Below are 24,460 nucleotides of genomic sequence, written 5' to 3' on the forward strand. Positions count from 1 at the left end.
TCCCAGACAGAGAACCAAGGGGAGATGCAGTCATCATTGATGGCTCAGCACTTATCAATGCCCTACCTCCACGCACTTCAAAGATATTTGATGACTATGCTAAAGAAGACATCATCCCAAAGGTGGAATCCTATGGTGCCAGGTACCAGAGGGTGGATGTAGTGTTTGATGTGTACAAGAAGTGAAGTCTGAAGTCCGAGGCAAGGTCGAAAAGGGGGCAAGGAATCAGAAGAAGAGTGACAGGAACCAGTAAGATCCCAAGTAACTGGAGAAGCTTTCTTCGAGATGACAGCAACAAGACTGAACTGTTTCACTTCCTTGCGGAAAAGATGTGTGAAGCACAGACGACAAGCACAGTCATTGTCACAAAAGGAGAAGATGCCATTAGCAACACGAGGAAGTCACTGGATGTTGTGTCTCCATGTTGTCATGAAGAAGGTGACACTCGAATATTTGTACACGCCAGGGATGCAACGACGGATGGTAGCAAGTCCATTATCATTAAGGTCAATGACACGGACATACTAGTCATAGCAATATCTGCACTGCCATCCTTACAGGAACTAGGTCTTGAGAACATGTGGATTGCCTTTGGCCAAGGAGCCAAGGTGTGATGGATTCCAGTCCATGAGGTAGTTTCTGCAATAGGGCCTGAGAAAGCTAGAGGGATCCCATACTTCCATGCGTTCACTGGATGTGACGTCGTGTCTGCCTTCCGTGGTAAAGGGAAGAAAACTGCATGGCAGACTTGGAACATCTTCGATGATGTTTCTGAAACATTCACCAATCTCAGACACCATCCAACATTGATTCGTGATCTTGACTTTTTTTAATTTTTTCAAAATTTGGATTTTCAAATGGCCAATCAGGCAGATTTGATTAGAATCCCCTGGAGAACAAATGTGCCAAATTTGATGCTTGTATCATCATTTGCACGATTCCTCCCAAAAATTGCTCTTCTCTGCCCCACTATTGAGCTTACCGAACGGGAGGCTGCTCGTTCGACAAATTCCCGGCCACGTGGGCTGGTGTGAGGCTCGAGTGGATGGGGTGCGCTGCACAAAACCTCCCCCCCCCCCCTCCGATGGATCGCCACCAGTGAATGGACTGTGTATCTGAATTAAGTGCTTCTGAACACTGATGGGAATAGAAGGACATATCTGGGACTTGTGAATAATATAGGATATAATAAGCTTAAAATAATGATATTTACTGTTAATCATGTTTGGGAGGGAGTTACACGAGCTTTTTTTTTTTTAATTTTTTTTTTTTTTTTTTTTTGTATACCTTGGTCGAGGCTCGTATGAGAGCTAACACACAACTCACAGCAAGGAGGCATGAGACAAGAGGGGCGGGAGTGGAAGGGACAAAACAGTGGGGAACAGACACAGGTGAACTGTGGAAGGGAGAGGGATGGGGATGGGACGGGGAACATGGCGAGGGGAAGATGGACATTACAGGGACTTTCAGGAAGGAAAGCAGGGGAATTGAAGGAAGTGGGCTTGGGTGGATTATCGGGGGTAGAAAAGATCGAGGATTTGGATGGGGGAAGATAAGAGGTGGTGGTGAACAGCTGTTTTGAAAGCCTGAAGGGAAGAATGGGAAAGAATAGAGTGAGGAAGTTTATTCCAAAGGCGGGAAAAAAGAGGAATGAAAGAGTGAAGATGAGCAGTGATTCGTGATTTTGGTAGTTTTACCAGAAGGGGGTTGTTGGCGGACCTTGAGCGCCCTGTGGAAATGTGGTTGGGACAAATCGCAGAGAGAGCAGGGGGGGCAAGGCTGGAGAGGAGTCGGTAGAAGACAGAAAGACCACCGACCAACCTGCGGTGATTGAGTGAGAGGCCCAAAGACTCAGCTTCATTACGGGAGATGCCGATGATCTTAAATGCCCTGGTTTCGACAGCGTGAAGCCGAGAAAGGTGGGAGGCAGGAGCACCAGCCCAGAGGGGAGAGCAGTACTCCATCAGGCTACGGAAAAAAGCTTTGTAAGTGGTCAGGAGCTCAAGAGGGCCGAGGAAGGACTTTGCACGACGGAGGATTCCCAGTCGGCGACTGGCTTTTGAGGCGAGGTTGGAAATGTGACTTTCCCAGGAAAGGTCATGGCAGATAGTGAGACCGAGAAGCTTGAAAGAAAAGACTTCTTCCAGAGGATTGTTGAGAAAGTGGATGGGGGGGTTTTGTAAACGGTCCTTTCGAAGAGACATAGTGAGAGTGTGAGATTTGTCTGGATTGAAAGACATGTTCCACGTGTTGGACCAGTTTGTGATTTTATCCAGATCTGCAGTGAGTGAAGAAGCTGCTGCTTGCCGGTCTGAGGGATGACAGATGGTACGGCAGAGGGTGGAGTCGTCGGCAAAGAGAAATAGAGGATTTTCCAGAGAGTCCGAGAGATCATTGATGAAAACCAGAAAAAGAACAGGGCACAGAATGCTACCTTGAGGAACTCCAGCCTGCACAGGAAGAGGGGATGAAAGAACTCCATTTAGGGCCACACGTTGCTGTTATAAATATATTGTTTGTTTGGTTCTGATCACAAAATAAACTTTTTTCAAGAATTTTGTATCTATCGGAAAAAGGAGATGTGTGTGTGTGTGTGTGTGTGTGTGTGTGTGTTTGTGTGTGTGTGTGTGTGTGTGTGTGTGTTTGTGTGTGTGTGTTTGTGTGTGTTTGTGTTTTTGTGTGTGTTTGTGTGTGTGTGTTTGTGTGTGTTTGTGTGTTTGTGTGTATGTGTGTATGTGTGTATGTGTGTGTGTGTGTGTGTGTGTGTGTGTGTGTGTGTGTGTGTGTGTGTGTGTGTGTGTGTGTGTGTGTGTGTGTGTGTGTGTGTGTGTGTGTGTGTGTGTGTGTGTGTGTGTGTGTGTGTGTGTGTAGTTATTGTTTTGGGGGTAGATGAAATGATTTAAGAGTACGGATTGGATTGTTTCGTGTAGCATGGTCCGTGGACGGGTAGGAGCACCACGATGTATTTCAGTAAGGAAATCTGTGAGCTTCAGTGTCACGTGTCACCACACGAGGGATGATGATGCGGTGTTAATTATCTTAGGGAGTAAAAATAAGTTCCCCTGTACGTGATTAAACCCTCCGTGATTTCCCCTGTTTTTATCTTCCAAGTCTGGCCGGAAGCCAGGGATCGAGTCCCTGAAACAACAACAACAACAACAACAACAACAACAACAACAACAACAACAACAACAACAACAACAACAACAGGAGAAGCCCCGCCTTCCCGGGTTTGGAGGCGAGGAGGCCACGCCCCAAGGACAGGGGAGCGGATAAGATAGGAGATTCCTTGTGAAGATGTGTTTGGAGAAGGTGAAGTCTGTGCGCGGCTGGCGTTGTTTGGTGCACGGCGAGAGCTGATGGAGGAGGTGCTGGCAGGATTTGTGCAATGGAGTTTGGGAGGCTGCGGTAGGCGAGGCGCGATCCTGCCTGCGCGTCCCGTTGGACGGTGGATGTGCTTTCCTCCCGGTCTCGGCGGGAGACGGCGCCATTTTGTTTGGCGAGTGCACGTGCTGGATGAAGCTTCCCAGCACCAAATCGACAAGGGCCAGGCTAAGTACCAGTGATTTGGAAGGGGGGGTTTATTTTCGTTGATACCCTTTGTCTGTGTGTGCGAGGCCTCGATCGTAGGAGTTGTTTTTTTAATTTGTTCGTTGTTATCCTTGTATTGGGGGCTCTAGGCAATTTTACCGTTACAAGTCTGAAGAAAGCATAATTTTTTTTTTCATGCAGCTACGTTACCCTATCTTAAAGATTTTTAGTCACGAAGCCACTCAAAAATGTCAACCTCTGCCGAAATACAGGGTGCCAAAATTCGGAAGGCCCCTGCGTCATCCCGTGCTCCTTTTCTGCTGGAGGAAGGGCTTGGAATGACGACCACGCCTCTGACGTGCTCCAATTCCGACGGAGCAACCGCAGAACGCTCCTTAAAATGGCGGCGGTAAGTCGAAAATTTGAATTCTCCGACATCACCTTCATTGTCAAAATGTAGAAATGTGAAATATGTCACGATTGCTTTCGTGATAATGTGAATCATGTCAACAATTTATGTAACAACATGCAACTTATTGACCAGTTTCAGAGCTCAGTTGTCAGCCTTCTCTTTTTCAGCTGGATTCAAACTCTCAAATCCAACACAAGTCTCGATATCATGCCCCTTTCGAGATTTTGTGGCCTAAACAAATAGGCCATCAGCCGTAAGCTGTATCGTGTAGTTTTGTTCCACTCATGGGGGGGGGGGGGGTTAGACAAAACCTTGATAATATGATAGTATATATCCAAATACATACGTATCTAAAAGTTCTCCACACAAATAGCTGCAGTTATTGTGTATTTTCATCTTGAAAATCGATGCATTCGCCGCACTCTCATTTGAATTTTCTCCACTCGGATCACGTGTGGGTCACGTGACGCCTAGACAGCCAATAGATCGGCTGACATCGTATGCAAATTAGGTTAGACTGTCATGTGACCAGCTAAGTTGTCCAAGATGGCAGATTCCTGCAGGGAGGAAATCACCGGCAGCTGATCGGCGATTTTTGATGAATATGGCCAGTGAGGACGCTCCCCCTTGTATTATTCACCAGGACAATGTAGCGAACGAAGAAGTCAAACGTTTTACGTCTGTAATAAAAAATATAAATGGAGAGAAAGTGTCAACAAATGGCTCGTCTTAGACGGTCACGAACGACGTTTAGCCGAGAGTGCCGGCGCGGGAGGACTAACTTCGATCATGGGCCTATTGTACCCGGAGTGCCGGTGTAAAGATTTCAAGCTACCCCCCATTCAAGTTACCTTCCGATAATCTGAAATCGATTTCATCCTACCCCCTACGATTTCAGATTACCCCCCTCAAAACATTTATTTATGTATGTTTATTTACAAAAAACTAGTAATTTGAGATTGAAAACCAATTGGGGGAAAACCATTGACCACGTGACAGCCTTTAAAGAGTTTGCAATGACTTTTGTTTTTATTATGAATGATTTTATTTTAATATTGTTATTAATTGAAATCAGTATTTCTCATACAGTTATAGTTTTTGCCACATCTTTATGAAATCTTTCTTCGATATAGTTGATCCAAATAGACATACTGGTCTATCTTTTTAGCCAACTCAGACTATACTTACAATTATGGAAATGACGCAATAAAATCAATGTATGAAAACGGATTGTTTTTAATTCACAATTTAGTTGTGGTGGTGGTATGGCAGCTTAGCTGCCGAGGTGGCTATCATTTCTTGTCGCTGATGCAGTGCCCCTCTACCAGTACACACACTGGAACTGGTACTCATTTTGCCGACCTCGGAAGGATGACAGGCTGAGTGCGTAGCCTGGTGTTGGCTCAGTGGTTTGGATGGCGACTTGGGATCCGACGATCCTGAGCTCAAGCCTTGTCGGCCGCTGAATTAATGCACCCGGGGGTTGACTCAGTCTGTCATCCTTCCAGAGTGAGCAAAATGAGTACCAGTTCCAGTGGTTGTACTGGTAGAGGGGCATTGCATAGTCTCGCTTCAAGAAATGATAGCTACCCCGGCAGCTAAGCTGCCATACGACGACCACCACCACCACAACGAAATTGTGAATTAAAAATAAGCCGTTTTCATTGCCTTTCTTATACATTGATTTTATTGCGTCGTTTCCATAATTGCAAGTATAGTCTGAGTTGGTTAAAAATATATACTACCAGTATGTCTATTTGGATCAACTATATCGAAGAAGGATTTCATAAAGATGTGGCAAAAACTATAACTTTATGAGAAATACTGATTTCAATTAATAACAATATTAAAATAAAATCATTCATAATAAAATCAAAATTCATTGCACACTCTTTAAAGGCTGTCACGTGGTCAATGGTTTTTCCCTAATTAGTTTTCAATATCAATTAAATTACTATTTTTTTGTCAATAGACATCCATAAATAAATGTTTTGAGGGGGGTAATCTGAAATTGTAGTGAGTAGGATGAAATCTATTTCAAGCTACCCCCGGGGGTAACTTGAAATTGATTTCAGATTATCGGGGGTGGGGGGGGTTAGCTTGAAATTTTTACACCGGCACTCTGGGTACAATAGGCCCGTAATCGAAGTTAGTCCTCCCGCGCCGGCACTCTCGGCTAAACGTCGTTCGTGACCGTCTAAGACGAGCCATTTGTTGACACTTTCTCTCCATTTATCCCATCATACAGACGTAAAACGTTTGACTTCTTCGTTCGCTACATTGTCCTGGTGAATAATACACGGGGAGCGTCCTCACTGGCCATATTCATCAAAAATTGCCGATCAGCTGCCGGTGATTTCCTCCCTGCAGGAAGCTGCCATCTTGGACAACTTAGCTGGTCACATGACAGTCTGACAAAATTTGCATACGATGTCATCCGATCTATTGGCTGTCGAGGCGTCACGTGGCCCACACGTGATCCGAGTGGAGAAAATTCAAATGAGAGTGCGGCGAATGCATCGATTTTCAAGATGAAAATACACAATAACTGCAGCTATTTGAGTGGAGAGCTTTTGGATAAGTATATATCCAAATACATACGATCATATTATTAATGCTTTGTCTACCCCCCCCCCCCCGATGAGTGGAACGAAACTTGATTTTTCAGGCACTTTCTGAGCCATGGCTGATGGCTTAAAACGTTTTCTATACCAGATAGGATATCCAACAGGTTTCAGCACACAAGTTAGACATAACTTTGGAAGTGTTATGGGTCAAAATGAGCAGCGATTCTCGGGTCACTGTGCATGAATTTTGTGTTTCGGGCGGAGTCTCGTGCGATCTTTTTCGCTTTGTCAGGAGATTTGATATACCAAAATATCCCTTTTGACATCCTGAACCCCAACAAGTTTCAGGATTTTTCTTAATTCTTGTAGGAGATGAAAAAAAAAGTACACGATATTAAAATATTTTCTTCTACTGTCTGTACAACCTGCTAGGAAGTGATATCCGATTGATTTTCGCCACAGGCATTTATCTTATTGGTATGAAATTTCACATGCAAAAAAGCCCCATACAAAAAAGTTTTCCAAACACGCTGTATTAATTTTTCAGAAATCAGTATGAATGCATTTCTAAATTGAGAATTTCCAAAAATCTAATATGAAGCTTGTTAAACATTTTTTTCAAATTACATTTTTGGACAGGAAGCCTTTTGGACAGGAAGCCTTTTGGAAAACGTTTTGATCACATGCTCAAACTCATCCATGTGAAATTTCATACGGCTGTGGAGAAGATGAACCATATATCACTCCTTTGCAGGTCGAACGCCATTTTAAAATCAGTGACCATCACCTATTGACCTTTTTACAGAATGAATTCACCACAACAACATTTGATTGGTCAAAATTCCTCGTCTGCCAGCGTCAAACAAGCGAAATGTTGAGGTGTCCGGCTGACGATCCCATCATACGCCAACATAATTGGGATGCCTACAAAAATTTAATCGGCAACGTGCGAGAATTCAAGGCGATCAACAGTCTACCTGTGGCTGTTTATTTTCGAGAGGTCACTGTCACTGACTTGATCAATAATCGTGCTGTCTGGCACAAGAGCTGCCATGCCAAATTCAGCAACACCAAACTGATCAGAGCGAAAAATGGTGCCGCGAAACAATGTCTTGTTGAAGCTGACGAGACCAATGAATCGAGACGGTTGAAACTATGCTCCGTCGCCCCAGATGTCTGCGTGTTTTGTCTAGAGGCTGGTAATCTCCATCGCTTCAGTACCAAAGAAGCAGATCGGCGGCTCCGTCTTATGGTCATGGAGCTTCAAGAAACAGAATTGCATGCCAGAATCGCTGGTGGATACCTCACTGCTATTGATGCCATGTACCACAAAAATTTCCTCACCAACATGAACAATAAGTATCGGGCCTACAAAAGGAAGGAAAACGCTACGCTCAACATTGATGAGCACGTGAATGAGTCCCGGGCATTCAGTGAGCTTGTGTCGTACATGGAAAACTGCATGCGAAATGATTAATGTCTGATCTTTAAGTTGTCGGCGTGGCATTCCTTATATGTTGATCGACTGGCGAGCTTTGGGATTCATAAAACTGTCAATAAGACACGGTTCAAGCAGCAGATACTGGATCATTTCCCCGATTGCCATAAAGAATTCGATGGCCGTAATACCATCATAATATTCGATGACTGCCTGAGAGTGTTAATGAGGGATGCCACTAAAGCTAGGAACTTTAGTGAAGACGCAAATATCCTGACGAGGGCGGCTCGTATTGTCCGTGAAGACTTATTTAATCACAAAATCTTAAAATTCGACGGGAGCTTCACAGAAGGATGCCAGAAGGATTCGACACCTTCCACCCTGAGACATCTCGTATCCATGATTTTGTACGGACCCGATGTCAGCAATCGGACTCTGTGCGATTCCCAAGCTTGCCTCACTATTTCACAGGCGGTTGTCCTGAATGCAAAAAAGTCTGGAAGTGAAGGTTAATCCAACATGAAACTCATCAGAAATGTAAGCCTTCACCTGACTGCATGTGGTTACCAAGATGTATGGTCATTTTGAGACGTACTCTCCCAGTTATGGTGTTCTAGCGCAATTCGCATACATTATGAGAAATCTCTATTTATCTCATGTACTTGTAATGGATTTTCATATTAATTCCATTTTTAAATCAAATAATTCTGTATTATTGATGAGGTGTTCGTAATTACCAAAGAGTGAACCGGATAGATATCAGTTATTTCTTCACTTTGCAACCAAAAACGTAAAATCGACCAACTTGACCTTTGACCTATATGTTTGACTTTGAAAACTTCCCTTCAAGCTCAAATTTGATGTGGCTCCACGACTGAAATTAAAGCTTGTGTCCAGTTGATGTTGCGTACAAAATTTGGTGCTTTCTTCCGTCATCTAACGGTATGGCCTATATTTTGACCTAAGAGCCCCCACTATTATGAGTATTTGTGTTTTATTAAAGAATCCATGTCAATGAGCGTGTCCGCCTCCGAGAACTAAGGACCGCTTGACCGTCCCAGGAGGTTGGTTGGTGTTGGCTGCCTGGCGATCACGAATTTAGGTAGTGGGGATTGAACCCCAAATCCCCTAGACCCCTACAACTGCTGACAGGTACGGGGTTCGAGCCCCACCAACTCTACGACAATTGGTGTCTGGAGCGGGATTTTTCGAACCCCCTCCCCCCCTCCCACCACTCCATTTGACATCGGGAAGGGATTCTTGACGAAATGTCGATGATGGTGCGAGGAAGTGGTTGTATTGAAGGAAGCGGGAATCCGAGTCTCCCGTCCCATGGAGGTAGAGCAGTGGCTGCACATGAGGGCATCTGCACTGGTTGAGCATGGGAGTCCAGAAATTGTGATTCCAGAAGAGGAAGAGTTGGAACTTGAACCTGAACCAGAACCAGAACCACAGCTTTTGCTGATTCTGGAACCCAACTTTACCGAGGGACCCGATGAAAAAGATCTGATTGAGAGTTTATGCCAGGAGAACAGAGCATTGCCTGCTGAACTGCAGTCATTTAAGAGTGAAGCCTGGAAAGTGATTTTTGAAAAGGAGCAGGGAATGCAAGCAGAGAAGCTGGAACAAGAGCTGCATGAGGCCAAGACACATCTCAACTCACTCCAGCTCTTATCGCAGGCAGCCGAGTAGACGAGTGTGACAGCCCAAGGTTGGGTGATGGTGTTTGCGATAACCATCGTGGATGGTGGAGCGTCCATGTGTGCCTGTGGGAATTATAGACATGCTGGTTGTAGGTCAGCCGGTTATGACCTTGTTCCACCCTTGGCCTGGTGTGCCCAGGAGGTAAAGTTTTGGCTGGGCTGTGGCAGTGTCTGTGCATTTTAGCCGTGGCCAGGGTTCTTCCTGGAGGCATCGATGAGAGGCATCGGCTGAGAGGAGATGTGAGAACTCCAGGTTTACCAGATCTCAAAGGGAGATTCAGGCTTCTGGGGATGAATGGGAGAACTCTAGGCCTACCAAACCCTGGAAGAGGATGTAGGCATCAAACGAGAGTGGATGGGAGAACTCTAGGCCTTCCAGATCCCGGAGGAGGATGCAGGGCATCGAACAGGAATGGATGAAAGAACTTTAGACCTACTAGATCCCGGAGGAGGATGTAGGCTTCTGGGAGCGAATGAGAGAAATTTGGGTCTACTGGATCCTGGACGGGGGTGCAGGCAGAGATCCTGCTGCGTCTCGCAAGAATGTTTGTAAACACTGTTCTTGTGGCTGGTTTTATTATCTGACACCTCATTGAAGGTATGCTTAAAGTCTACGATTGCACCCAAACATTAGCCAGGGTGATCTCCAAGATTTTGGAGTGATACACAAATTTAGAATAAATAAATGAAAAAGTTTGGAACCCAGGGAGATTGAAAGCAACGAATCCACAGGGGTGGATTAAAACGGTGTGAGAAAAACTAGAAGGGATGGATGACACGCTTAGATCCGACCAACCTGTGACTACTTAAACTTAAGGTGCTCACTGTCCCAAGGGTTCAGTTTTGCCATAAATTGGGACATGCTTAATTGGATGAGAGTGAGTGAGAGTGACTCAATTGTCAGAAAAGGGATTGGTTTAGGAACCAAAATTGTCTGGAATTGATGTCTGTTTGGTGTAATGAATTGAATTGTTTCAAGAATGAATGCCAGTGATAACATGTGAGAAGGCCATGACAGAATCGGAACACGATCACTACTTTTGCATTGCATTATTTGATAATTGAATGACAACAGGGGAGGAGATGAGATGTTGGACTGTGTGGGTGGGGAAGATGTGTGGGACCTCAGGAATGGATCAAGCTCTGGAGGAGCAGTGACTGCACCCCCCCCCCCCTCCACACCCTGAGGTTATTTGTCCCTGGTAGCCGGTGGTGTCTGGAAATGGAGACCCGTTGGATGGGGAGATCTGGTTGGGTGACCAGCAGTAGAGACCCCTGGTGATCCGTATGAGGCCTTGAGAGCCTGGATGTGTGGAGACCGTTCCCGACAGCGCGTACAGCAAAGGAACTGTTTGGCTGTCAGGGACCAAATAGTTGAAAGGAATGGGGGGGGGGAATTGATTATATTCTGCAATTTGGTTTTGGACTGTGGGTACCACAACTGGAAGAGCCCCCATCATTTTTGTTGTTTGGTACTCTGCTCAGTTGAGGATCACACATGTGTGTAACAACACTTAAGCCATGGTCTTTCAGGATTGGAATGAATGGGTGAGGAAGGTTCACTAAATCCATGTCACCAACATGTACTGGAGAGGCAGGGCTCGTGGAAATTTGGATAGCCAAATTGGGACGGCCAAATTTGGATAGCCATAGGTCACATTGGGTATTGTGGCATCCACCAATGAGGCAGTCTTTAGAAGTGTGTGTGGGGTGGTGGGGGGGGGGGTTGTACAGACATTAAAGTAAAAAAAACCATTTGGTTTAGGTTCTGTCCATGATGGTTATTTAAAATTATTATTATATTAATACGCGAAGCCATATTTTGTGGACGTATCTCCGAAACTGCCGGACAATCGGATTGTCGCCACTTTCGTCATGCGGGTGCTCTGTGGTCTAATGTACAGCATGGGCTATGTGAGATCGTGCCAGACGGACAGGTTTGGGAATTTTTCTAATTTTTACATTCGTTTGCATGGCGACGTGTGACGTCACCGCTGAGAGGCGTCATGACATCGGTCATTTGCTGACGTCATAACGTCTTGTCGACGGACCGTCACCGCTGAGAGTCGTAATGCCACTTCTAGGAAACAGCGTCTGCAATGTAAAACCCTCTTCTGCACATGCTGACTACCTCCAGGTGCATTTGACACAAAAAAATGTAACAAGAAACATTGTATTTAAAGAAATTCTATAAATCGCATTGTGACCACTGGATATATTGACGTCCTAACGAACCCTCGCTTAAGAAACTTTGCGTGGAGCGTGGGTTTGGCTAGTTATTGTTATTATTATTATCCCCCCCCCCCCGCCGGAGGGAGGGAGCGGGATATTGTAATCATCCTGTTTGTTTGTCTGTTTGTTACTTACGAAATCTAAAGATTTCCTAAGTATATTGATGACTTCCGTTTCTGTTTGTTTGTTTGTTTGTTTGTTTGTAGGCACGATAACTCGAGAACGGAAGAAGCTACCAATGTCAAATTACACCACGTGATTCAGGAAGGTGATGGCTAGTGCTGATTAGATTTTGGTCAAAATCGGTCAAAGGTCAAGGTCACAGTGAGGTCAAACATAATTCCGTAAATTCATGTGGAGAAATGGAGTATTTTTGCTTCGCTCGACGTTACGAGTTCGTTTTAACTTCGATTTTAATTTTGTCTTCGGTTTTTGCGATCGCTTAGGACACTTAAAACTCGGTTGTCGAAATTCTGGAACAGCGATGAATAACTGATATATATATATATATATATATATATATATATATATATATATATATATATATATATATATATATATATATATATATATATATATATATATATATATAAGTCTTTTATCAGATTCTTCTGAAAAGTAATACACCTATTATCTGGCATATCCTGCTGGTACTGAATCACTTTTTGAAAAATAAAAACAAAAAAATGGAATTTTTTATAAGAAATCTAGTTTTTGTCTGGGACTCATTATCTGCAAACCACAGTGAAAAATCGTAGACCACAATGAATTCAGAATTCAAGCTCCCCTTGGGCTTCTGACTGATTCATGCTTTTATTAGACAAGGTCAGAGGTCAAGTTGACGATTTCGTAAGTACCAGTCTATGACTGCTTGTTTGTTTGTTTGTAGGCACGATAACTTGAGAACGGAAGAAGCTTCCAATGTCAAAGTACATCACGTGATAGGAGGGTGATGGCTAGTGCTGATTAGATTTTGGTCAAAGGTCCAGGTCACAGTGAGGTCAAATATTCGATTTTTGATGGTTTGGTACAGATAACTCGAACGGAAGAAGCTACCAATGTCAAATTGCACCACGTTATTCAGGAGGGTAATGGCTAGTGCTGATTAGATTTTGGTCAAAATCGGTCAAAGGTCAAGGTCACAGTGAGGTCAAATATTCGATTTTTGATGGTTTGGTACAGAATCATCGTAGAAACTTCTGGTTTGTGTCGCTACCTTCTCTAGAGACAGCTTTTATTAGACAAGGTCAGAGGTCAAGTTGACGATTTCGCAAGTACCAGTCTATGACTACTTGTTACTTATGAAATCTAAAGATTTCGTAAGTATATTGATGACTTCCGTTTCTGTTTGTTTGTTTGTTTTTTGTTTTTTGTAGGCACGATAACTCGAACGGAAGGAGCTACCAATGTCAAATTACACCATGTGATTCAGGAGGGTGATGGTTAGTGCTGATTAGATTTTGGTCAAAATCGGTCAAAGGTCAAGGTCACAGTGAGGTCAAATATTCGATTTTTGATGGTTTGGTACAGAATCATCGTAGAAACTTCTGGTTTGCGTCGCTAACTTCTCCAGAGACAGCTTTTTTTTAGACAAAGTCAGAGGTGAAGTTGACGATTTCGTAAGTACCAGTCTATGACTGCTTGTTTGTTTGTCTGTCTGTTTGTTAGCAACTTTACGGCAAAACGGCTTCAGCAAACACTATCAAATTTAATCCACAGGTGGGCAATGAACCTTGGACGACCCCATTAACTTTTGGGTCCAATTGGATCAAAGGTCAAGGTCACGAAAATATCAAAATCGTTTTTCGCTCATAACTTCGTCAAAAATGATCTTATTTACTTCAAACTAAGCTTATAGTGAACCTTATTCCAGTTGTCACTTATAATCCTACCCATTCCTATCGTAAAAAATGCATATTTGTGAAGATCGGTAGGGTCTATTTCTAACCGGGGCATACACTGGGACCAGTACACTGGTACTCATTTCGCCGACCTCGGAAGGATGACAGGCTGAGTCAACCCCCTGGTGTTAATTCAGCAGCCAACGGGGCTTGAACTCAGGACCCTGAGATCCCAAGCCGCCACCCTTACAACTAAGCCAACACCAGGCTGACGCGCGCGCGCACACACACTCACACGCACACGCACACACGTTGTGTACTACAGAATTTTAATATGGATACAAACACGACATAATAGTGACCGAAGCTTTTCGTGCTGCACAATTCGGGGTAAAAAATCGCAGCAAGTGAAGGTGTGGCGTGTGCTTTCTCCACAGGTCTCAATAAGGTAGACACTGATCGGATTAACCGTGACATCATTACGGTTGAACCAAACACCCATTGGTCGGCTCATCTTCACCTCGAGCTTCCATTGGCTGGAGCAGAGTTCGTCGATGATTGACGTTTGCAACCGCATCCTGGAGAGAGGGGGATGGGTTTCCCCGAAGGTCCATTCACCATTTGTTGCCGTACTTCCCTTGATCTTTCCATGCTGAAAGAGACACAGAGATCATACAAATTTATTTTGACAACATAATATTGAATTGGTGGTAAGGATGAAGGTTGCTTCCAACATATGTAAATGAAACGAGCTCTGACGTCTGCTCAATATCCTGAACATATCCGCATTGTACTGGTCTGCACAGATGGGGCTGGCAACCAAGTGCTGTGCAATGGCAGATGAAGCAGATACAGTGGCCGGTGGTTGCTGGATATTTCTACATGCTCGCACTGGTTGTGTTCTAACCCTCACAATCTTTCTTCGAATCGCCAAGGGGACGTGTTGTTTCATCCGATCAGCCAATCTTATTGTTGTACGGCCCACGTACCGAGCTTCACATCGGCACTTAAACTCATAAATAACATTGCTGGTTTGTGAGGTCGGTAGCACATCCTTGTTGACTGACGTCAGCAAACGGTGAGAGGTAAAGATTACTCGGGGTTGCACAGCCAGAAACGCGTTGGATACAATATGTTTGATTTGTACTTCAAACCTTCGTGATGATTGCCCTTTCCAGGACATCCTGATATCGACTGGACATTTGTCCGGACCAATCTTCCGATCTTTTGTGGTGTTTAGAAACTTGTGTTTGTATCTCTTAACCTTATGCTCAGGATAACCATTCTCACCGAGTATATTCATGATTTTGTCAATTTCAGCAGGAAGATTACAAGGTGAACAAATTCTCTGTGCTCTGTTAACCAGGATATTGATCAAGGCAATTTTGTATTTCGTGGAGCTGCCGGAGTCCCACCGAGTATACTGCCCTGTGAAAGTCTGCTTACGGTAGATGGATGTTGGGAAGCCAAGGTTGGTTGGAAATATCCAGATGTTAGCAACCATGCTAACCCCCCCCTACACACACACACACACACACACACACACACACACACACACACACATACACACACACACACACACACACCCACACACACCCACACACACACACACACACACACACACACACACACACACACACACACACACACACACACACACCACAACAAACCTCAAAAAAACCCACAAAACCACACAAAAAACGAGAAAAAATTAATGCAAAAAACTACAAAAACTCACAAAAAAATCCCCCCAAAAAAAAAACTACAGAAGAAAAATACAAAATTAACACTGCAGAAAAACGCACAAAATAACCTACAGAAACCCACAAAAAAACTACAGAAAATACCCACAAAAATGATAAAACTATAAAAATAAAAAACACGACTACAGAAGAAAAATGACTACTTAAAAAAAAAAAGTACAAAAAAACTACACACCCACAAACTACAGTAAAAAAGTCCCATAAAAAACTACTGTTGATAAATTGGGGGATGGGTCGAATGGCCTCCTCCTGCCTCCAGTTTCCTTTTGTATCCAAGAAAGTACAAAACAGCAGACACTCACACGTTCAGCCTTTCGGAATGGCATGACGGTGCTGTACTCCAAAAACAGCATTTTGGCCAGAGGGCTTGCTTCTCGACACCCTCTGGCCAACAGCGTTTGTCTACCGATTTATCCCCATCGCCTACAGACCATCGTGTTTGGGGAAACCAGTGTGTTTTTAGTTCTTTATTTATATGTAGTTGTCTTTATTTGCTTATGTTGAAATAAATATTTTTCAAACGTTTCGTAAAATGTCCAAGAAGTAAAATCCATCGTGTAATTAATTGAGAAACGGCTTTTCGGAAAAGTAGAAATGATGTGCTTAATGCGATCAGGTTTATTTGTGTCGCCTCTTCCATAGCGGTCAAATTTATTTAAAACGACAACAACAACACTGAACCAGCCGGCCAATCACGAGCGAGATTACCTCCTCGTGGGGCGGGGTAAAACCGAGGGTCCCGGTCACTCCTTGTCTTCAGGCTTTACTCCGCATTCCACTTTATCCTTCCTTCCAAAAGTGGACAAGGACGTGGACACGGACGCGGCCCTCAAGGTGTGGTTAATCTGCGGTTACCCATGTCGTGTTCGATCTATCATCCCCTAACGTGCTACGTGTAGCGGTTTCTGGAGGGGAGGGATAATTTCCCGTCCTCACTTAATTACAACCCTCTTTTACCACAACTCCATGTCACGTGATCCAATGTACACTGTACCGACGTCAGGGTCTTGTCTTGTGGATCTACTTTCTTCCTTCTTGAGGAAATCTCACCGAGATCCGAATGCTCATTTCTGAATGTGTAAACTTGGCCACACCCCGTCGGAGTGCCGAGCCCTTTTAACAAGGACTCTACGATGTTCAAAAGGCTCAAAGTTCGAACTCTACTCCCTCCATCATTAATCCCTCACTCGATTATATTTATTTATTATCGAGGATATTGATGTCGATGCGTTATCGCATGGGCTTCCTCCAATGACTGGTTTTGCGGAGACGTTGGACGTGACTCATTCCACCCATCCGTTCAGTCTTTGCCTTTGGGAACTGTTGTGTGTGTGTGTGTGTGTGTGTGTGTGTGTGTGTGTGTGTGTGTGTGTGTGTGTGTGTGTGTGTGTGTGTGTGTGTGTGTGTGTTCGTTCTCCTCTGCATACCCTTCCCTGCCATCATTGGTGTCACATGAGTTTTTCAAACGTGTCATCCATTTTGTAGATGGAACATTTCCAAAGTTACTTGAGAGATGTTGATCCTCATGTCAATGACAATGACTCCACCATGAGCTTCACATCGAGGTTATTATCTTGCCAAAACGAAGTTTTTGCAAGATATGTTAGTCAGCTTGTGTGTTTTTTTTTTTGTTTGTTTGTCTGTAATCATGTATAAAAAATTCTGCAGAGCACAGTTATCATTGGAAATTTTTTCAAACTTCGCATATCAGAGGCCTATAGAGGTCCCTTTCAGTGCACAAAATTTTGAAGGTCAAGGTCAAAGGTCAAGGTCACTTTGTCGCAAATCAGGGGAGTCGACTAAACCCTTATTTTTTGAGTAATTTTGATCGGATCGTCTTCAAACTTCATGGGAATATAGTTCATGGTCTGGTGCTCAGCTGATTAATTTTTGGTGGCGTTTGGCCTTGACCTTCATGGTTAGCACCTAAGGTCAAACATATTTGACCCCAAAGTCAAATTTTCAAGTTTTAGGAACCATATTGTGTCGTACCTCCAATTGAACACCTCGATGAGTGCTTTCTAGATATGTCAAGCTTGAGACATTATGACGTCATTTGGTGACGTTATGAGGCAAAAGCATATTTTTCATGGTTACTCTGTAAAACGATTCTCATCGGAATCTCTCGTAGGCAGATATTCCTCAAGGAGTCGCTCCTGGTGGATAGCAGCTCTGTTCACCTCTGTGACGTTAAAGAAGTCACACGTGGTCACCTTTTGGCAAGATACGGGTCACCCTGCAGGTGACATTCGTTTATTTTTATTTTAAAGTGTTCAGGTTGATGAACCTGTTCATGCTCCCATCTGAACCCGACACGTGATGCAGGAGACCCATGCTCGAATCGTACACTGTGTATGTATGTATGTATATGTGTATATATTGCACTACACATGTGTCCTTGTAGTTCCATGTAAATGTACATAGTTTACTAATGTCCTAATTCACTTGAAGTCCACTGCTGCCCTTGTCCGTCATGCGGTTGATGTTCACGCTCCTCCATGAGCCTTAGATCAGTATCCAGAAAATCCTTCTAATATAGATTATTGATGATGTCATCAGTGGGTAAAAACCACACGGACTAACAAAATGTTTTTTCTGTGCTTGTTCAGTAATCTATAGCAATTGACCAAGTTTTCTTGTTGAAATAAACTTTAGTGACCATTTTGGTGGACCACATGCCTGGTGTTGGCTTAATAGTTAGGGTGGTGGGCTTGGGATCCTCAGATCCTGAGTTCAAATCCTACTCAGCTGTTGAATTGATACCAGGTGGGGTTGACTCTGCCTGTCATCCTTCCGAGGTCGGTAAAATGAGTGCCAGCTTGCTGGTATCCCGTGTCGGAGTGACGACCCGTCCAGGATTGTGCCCAACAGCCAAGGAGACCGCTTAAGCAGCACCAACGCTCTGCACAGAGTATGGTCCCATTGGATGGGTGGATGGATGTATGGGTGGTGGACCACTGAGGTGTCCTCGTTTATTTTGTTGTCTTGACAGCTGATTGACAGGGAACCAGTTTAGCATGGTTGTGGCATACTGTGTATTTCCTGTGTCTTGTGTTTATTGTATAACAAGTTTATTAATTTTTTTTAAATTATGATTTATTGACTTGTTCACCAGAAGAACTGGTCAAACACTGATAATCACTCGTTAGTGAAAAATGAATCTTGTGTAGATCTCAGGATTTTTGAGACGCACCATTCACCTGTATCTGGGTTTTATGAACTCTTCCTCAAAATGGGTTTTGTTTAAAATCCACCGTGCAACCTGTCGACACCGACTAACACGGTAACCTTTATGAAGATGGATGTTCCGCACTACTTGGCTGCACCAGGGTTGCACTCGGACTCTGAATGAAACGTCCTTTGTTTTGTTTTTTCTCCCTCGTCTGACAGGCTTTTTGATGGTAGAGACTTCGTGTTGCGTTCTTCGCCATATGTTTGAGTAAGCATCGTATTGTCTGTACAGAATGTACTTGCACTATGTTCCAGAATGAATTTTCCGTTCACCCGAGCCCATGGGACCATGAACACGTAATGGCAGGAACAAGAGTAGGACCAACAAAAGGACTGTTGTCAGGACGATACGTCTACATTTTGACAGTGTTGGGACAGTGTATAAAGCAGAAGTGAACACCAATTAAGTAATCATGTTGTCCGTTGGATCGCACAATGAATTGTGGCACTTCATGTCTGGTGAAATTGGTAAAGGGACGTCTATAAATGGTGGCCAAGGTGTTTTAATGGGGCATGAAGGTGGGAACTAAACTGAGGAAATGTATGTTTGACGAGGATAAGGAGAGAAGGGACTGCAGGTAAACAGTGGGCGTTGGGTAGGAGGGAGAGCTAAGAGAAAGGACGAGGAGGAGGGGGTTGTATAGGATGTGTGGAATAGGTAGGAAGGCAGGTCCATCTTGTACATACGGATTACGTATATTCGCCAAACTCTGTTATGGAGTTAACAATTTCCAAAAGCACTCCACAACGAGAACAGCACCCGGTGGACTGCATACCTCCGCCAGGCTGACGGTTTACCTTTTTTGTATCCCACTGATGGGCCGGATCTGGATCTTCACCAACATCGAATCGATTCGTCCCTATCACGCAACCAAGTGTTGGCCATGTTCGTCCATAACTTTTTTTGAAGCATCCTCTTCAGAGAGGTGAAAACACAACCTCCATCCACCTTCGGTGGCAGAGGTAATGATGAGTGTGATGTTATTCCAAGAGAAGGCTGCAGCATCACCGCTGCCATGTCAAGAGTGTGTGCATGATTATGATGATCTGGTGTTATTGACTGTCGTTGAAGTTTAAGTGACAATTTCATTTGAGGAACATCAGGATGTTCGTGCACGCATGGACAAAAGTAAAAGCACCTTGTGAATAAAATGCACCTCTTGGGTCGGATGATTCTCAGAAATTTTGTCTGCTCTTGCATTCTTTATTTATATTTTTCTTGTGCAGTATCAAGGCTCATGAAAGACAAAGGTGGTTCATGATAAACCAGGCTGGAAACTGACACTGGGGACACAGTAAACAAGGATGGAAAGGGAATGAATGAACAGAAGGAGAAGAATACTTCTTTTTTTTTTCCAGACATCACTGGATTGGAGGTTGAGTCTTAAAATGTTTTTAACCATCTGTACAGTGAGACACAGATCATTTTGGATCTTTCAATATTTTTATTCGCTCATCAATAACAGAGCCATGCTGGGTGGTGTTGATCATGATGATTTTGTGTTTCCTTTGGCTCCTTCAAGAAGCTCATCTCACAAATTCTCTTCCCAGCCCATGGGGAGTTAGCTATACAAGTGATCGATAGACAATAGTGTACACATAATGATGCCATACGTGAAAATTCCAAACATAGATGCAAAGCTTGGCCAGTGTGTTCTCGTGATCCCTGTATGTCCAACATGAGTCGTGTTACCATTCCATATATCCACTGGACCCAAGGTGCTGCTTTCCCTTCCCAAGCCGTTCCCTCCGTGATCCGTCTGATTCCGATATGTGCAAACTGTGGTTGTACACAAACTGATTGATTTGGTTTTGTTTGTGGAACACAATCGAGCTGAGTTCAGTGGCTGCAACCTTTTGCTGCTTCGCCTTTTCAACATTCTCCTTGCTCTCATGTGACCTTGTTTCCTGTTGTGGGTAGTGGTGGACCAATCATTGTGCTAAGCTGCAAGTCACGGGGGTTGCGTTTCATCTGGTTAATCGGGTTAAAAACATGGGATGGAGGTAAAGCGTGAGGTGGGATGGCAGTTGACTTGACATGAATAGGAGGGATGATATGAGATGGTGTTCCAGTGCCTCCTTGAAGTCCTGGAGGTAACAGTGGGGTAGCACAGCATTAGGAGGTAGGTTCCGCAACCAGCTTGTACCGTAATGACTGACCCTTCTGTACCATGCACTTGCTTAGCTGCATTTACATCACAAAGGTGAAGAAATGTTTCAATCCCAACACTTTGTGTCTCTCTCTTCCCACTTTATCCCTTCCCAACGCAACCACTTAATCCCACCAAATGTATTTTGCCGTAATAATCCCATGTATGGCAGTCTTATGTCAGTATGTTAAATATTAAACCAAATGCTGTCATGTAATGGATACTGGCCTTCTCCTCTCCATCCAAAATGTCATTTGAATCTGCACAACCGATATTTTGTAGGTTGTCATTTTGTGGAGTGACCGTAGCATTGAGAGTACAAAGACCAGTCACACTTTTGTTGCTTTGTTTGCATGGGGTACAGTTGTCGTCGCCGTAGCGGTCCCAAAGCCGACAGTGGAACGATGAGAGACACCTTGCGTGGCCCTCGTGTGAGATCTAAATCGTTTCGCATCAAAAGGAGGTGGTGATGATTCAGAGCTGAGAAAAAGTTCCGGAAACTCGATATTTGCACAGGCTACGACGGATGGCTCTCTTTCGATTTGGAATTTTCAAAATCCGACAAGTGCAACACTGGCATTGTTGAGATTTGTTTGGTGGGAGCATTTGTGGGAAAGAGAGGAAATTTAATCAATCAGCAATCTTTACAGAATGAACTTCAGGCTATAAAAGCACTGTGTCTGGTACTGTAGACATGGTGCACTTGACCCATCGTTTGGCCATGTTTTTTGACATGCCTGCTCATGACAAACCTGACTTTTGGATGATTTGCTTTCCATTTGCTATGGCTGCCTGTCAGCTGTGTTTGGTCTCCAACTGTAGCTGCACAAACCACTAGGGGACCCAAAGGATGTGATGCTGCGATGCTATCATTCGAGAAAAGTCTTACACTTTGCCTGTTGGCTGTACCGCTCAAAGCTTACCCTTGGGATTTGGGAGAATGTGTGGTGGAATTGGTGGGAGTTTCAGGGCCGTTCATAATGGTGCTAGTTGTTTTTAGTCCTACACCCCACTGGTGGAATGCGTAGGTGGGATGGGGGGAGGGGGCTGGTGGAGTTGGGTGCAGCATCGGTGTGCAAACTACCGGTTGCAAATGTTCTCCAGAGCTGACAATCTACCCTTGGATAGGTAGTCACTCCATCACAGGGTGCTATCGAACCAGTCCTCGACAGGGCAGGAGTTTAGGATTTTTCTCAGGGTACAATTGCACAATGCCCTGCTCTTTTTGAAAGGCACAATGAGATCTTGAACATGAGGAAAGCTTACAGGTTTGACAGGAAGCTTCATACCTCCTTCCTCAGGACCACTTGCTCCTTGATGCAGCATGGAGATGCAGATCTCATTTTGGATCGTTCAATGTTTTATTCGCTTACCATTAGCAAAGCCATGATAGGTGTTGATTTGTGTTTCCATTGTAACCATCAGGACTTTGTCTCCTTCAAGAAGCTTGTCTCACGCATTCTCTTCCCAGCTCATGGGGAGTTAAACAAGCAAACGATAGACAACAGTTGTGCACATAATGGCACGTGAAGATTCCAAACATGGATGCAAAGCTTGGCCGGCATGTTCTCGCGGTCCCTTTATTGTCCGACACGAGTCGTGTTACCATTCCATATATCCACTGGACCTAAGGTGCTGCTTTCCCTTACCAAGCACGGTTCCCTCCATGATCTATCTGATTCCGCCACGTGCAAGCTGTGGTTGTCCACAAACTGATTGGATTTTGTTTGTGGAACACAATCGAGCTGAGTTCAGTGCCTGCAAACTTTTGCTGTTTCACCTTTTTAACATTCTCCTTGACCGCATGTGGCCTTGTTTCCTGTTGTGGATAGTGGTGGACCAATCATTGTGCTCAGCTGGTAGTAAATTAGTGTTTTATGTCGTAGATGAGAAAAAAAATACAAAACCTCAACTCAAGCTGTTGGTTCGAGAAAACTGTGATGTCTGGCAGTAGTTGGTTCAACGGAAGGTCTCTGCTGGGGTTTTCCCATTTGAACGAGCTAAGCAGTTCTCATTGGGAGTTATCCAATGTCAGATACCACTGAAGCTGGAATAAGCAAGCAGGTACACAGGAGTTGTTATTATATCTTCCCATTGGTCCTGTAGGTGACACTTGATGATGTTTGTCTTCTTGGAAAAACTCCCTTTTACTGGGAAGCGCTTTTTCTGCCGTCGGTCTCCTGGGGTTCTGACCAATTCGTTTTGACCCGGGCATTTAATTTGGGTGCCGCGGGAGGGCGACTCAGGTATTCTGATTTGATATCTTGTTTGGGATGTCAGGTGTGGTTGGAAAAAAGTATGCATGGAGCAGCTTGATGACCCTTGCATGGTCCGATAGTGCAGGTGATTTGCATGACTTGCAGCAATTTCCAGGACGTAACGGCCGTTGTCATTCCGTTGTTTGGATATGCGATTTAACCCGCTGGCAGCTGGGCCACATTCCTCTCGCTCCACGCCCTACGTCTTGTCGCCTTCCGGGTACATGTGCGTAGTCTCGCTGTCTCCGCCGCTTCTCTCCATCATCGACTTCCCTCTGGACGCATTCGGCATTCACATTGCCCAGTTTTAATGGCTGATCGATTGATGTACTTGTATTTCTGTTTTTGACCTACCTGTGAAGGGATACCATGATCAAATTTTTCAAATGTGTCATCTGCTGAAGCTTTTAGCACAAAATCTATTTTGAAGTTGGACTTGCACCATAGGAACCTTCCTTTTATGGATTTAAAGCACGAGGGTCATGCCGTCATCTGTGATTCGCTCCCAAGCCGGTGGAACAAAGAGTGCAAAAGTCAATGAGTGATGATCAAGGAAGCCGGTACTGTGATGTTGATTTGGCTGGTGTTCTTTCGCATTCTCGCATTGCCTTTCTTCTCCTCCAATCTCTCTGATCTGAAGTTTTCTTGTTCGAGCGATGTGAATCTCCTTTTCATTTGTTCACGTGGTAAAGGCAAAATCTTTCGCTTACTCTCTTACCTCTTGCATGGGAACCAAAGCAAATATAAACGGTCACTTGACCACAAGGTGCCTTGCACCGTTCCATGTTTCTGACGACCCCGGTAATGTTAATTTGCGACATTCCTCTCAGCCACTGTTGGACAAGATAAATGAACATTCCATGAGCTGGATTTTATCATTTTCTTTGGTTCCGTATTATTTCTTTACTTTCTTTCCCAAAAATTCCAATAGAACCCCCTTCCTCCGCCCCCTCCATTTTCTGTTGTGACCAACTTATTGAAGATGTGGAGCATCGTAAACTCTGGACCTCACTCGACCATCAGTCTTGATCTGTCCAGGAAAGGCACGTTTCAAAACTGGGCTCAAAAACCAGACAGAAATCAGGTATTTTGTATCAAGCCAAGTCGTTGAAACCGCTCAGCTCACCTTGATTTTAATCGGTATTTGCAGACTACAGTGCAGGAGAGTACTGCTCTGTGCTGTTGTTCAGTGCTTTGGCATCCCCACTGGCACTCATGATGATTGAATTCAAGGCATTCGACATTATTCTCCAGCATGCAAGGAGTGGTACTGTATTGCACTGGAAATACCTTTTAAGGCTGGGGTTCAGCATGCAGCATGCCCCCACCTGCAC

At 44.2% G+C, this 24,460-nt stretch overlaps 2 protein-coding genes across 7 annotated transcripts in view; one reads left to right on the forward strand and one right to left on the reverse strand.

Moving 5' to 3' along the window:
- LOC147014098 (uncharacterized) overlaps nucleotides 1–16,035 on the reverse strand; it is a 32,610-nt gene extending 16,575 nt beyond the window's left edge. For all 5 annotated transcript variants that reach the window (XR_015050645.1, XR_015050646.1, XM_085851759.1 and 2 more), the window contains exons 1-2: nucleotides 15,790–16,035; nucleotides 14,245–14,376 (exon numbers count right to left, since the gene is read on the reverse strand). Coding sequence is in view for 3 of the 5 variants with exons in the window: in XM_085851759.1 (XP_085707885.1) it covers nucleotides 14,245–14,376; nucleotides 15,790–15,840 (183 nt within the window). In the remaining 2 variants the exon portion in view is untranslated. The remainder of the gene's footprint in view (nucleotides 1–14,244; nucleotides 14,377–15,789) is intronic.
- Nucleotides 16,036–16,186: 151 nt separating this feature from the next.
- The window catches only part of LOC147014099 (integrin beta-1-A-like), a 62,749-nt gene continuing 54,475 nt past the window's right edge, over nucleotides 16,187–24,460 (forward strand). The window contains exon 1 of one of the 2 annotated variants that reach the window (XM_085851755.1): nucleotides 16,187–16,321. Coding sequence is in view for 1 of the 2 variants with exons in the window: in XM_085851754.1 (XP_085707880.1) it covers nucleotides 23,671–23,686 (16 nt within the window). In the remaining variant the exon portion in view is untranslated. Of the gene's footprint in view, nucleotides 16,322–23,449; nucleotides 23,687–24,460 lie in introns of those variants that run through there. The other variant, XM_085851754.1, reaches the window with a different exon arrangement.

Source organism: Eptatretus burgeri, chromosome 13 (genome assembly GCF_056783735.1).
Source record: "Eptatretus burgeri isolate ZD-2024b chromosome 13, Ebu_testis_v1, whole genome shotgun sequence".
Lineage (NCBI taxonomy): Eukaryota > Metazoa > Chordata > Myxini > Myxiniformes > Myxinidae > Eptatretus > Eptatretus burgeri.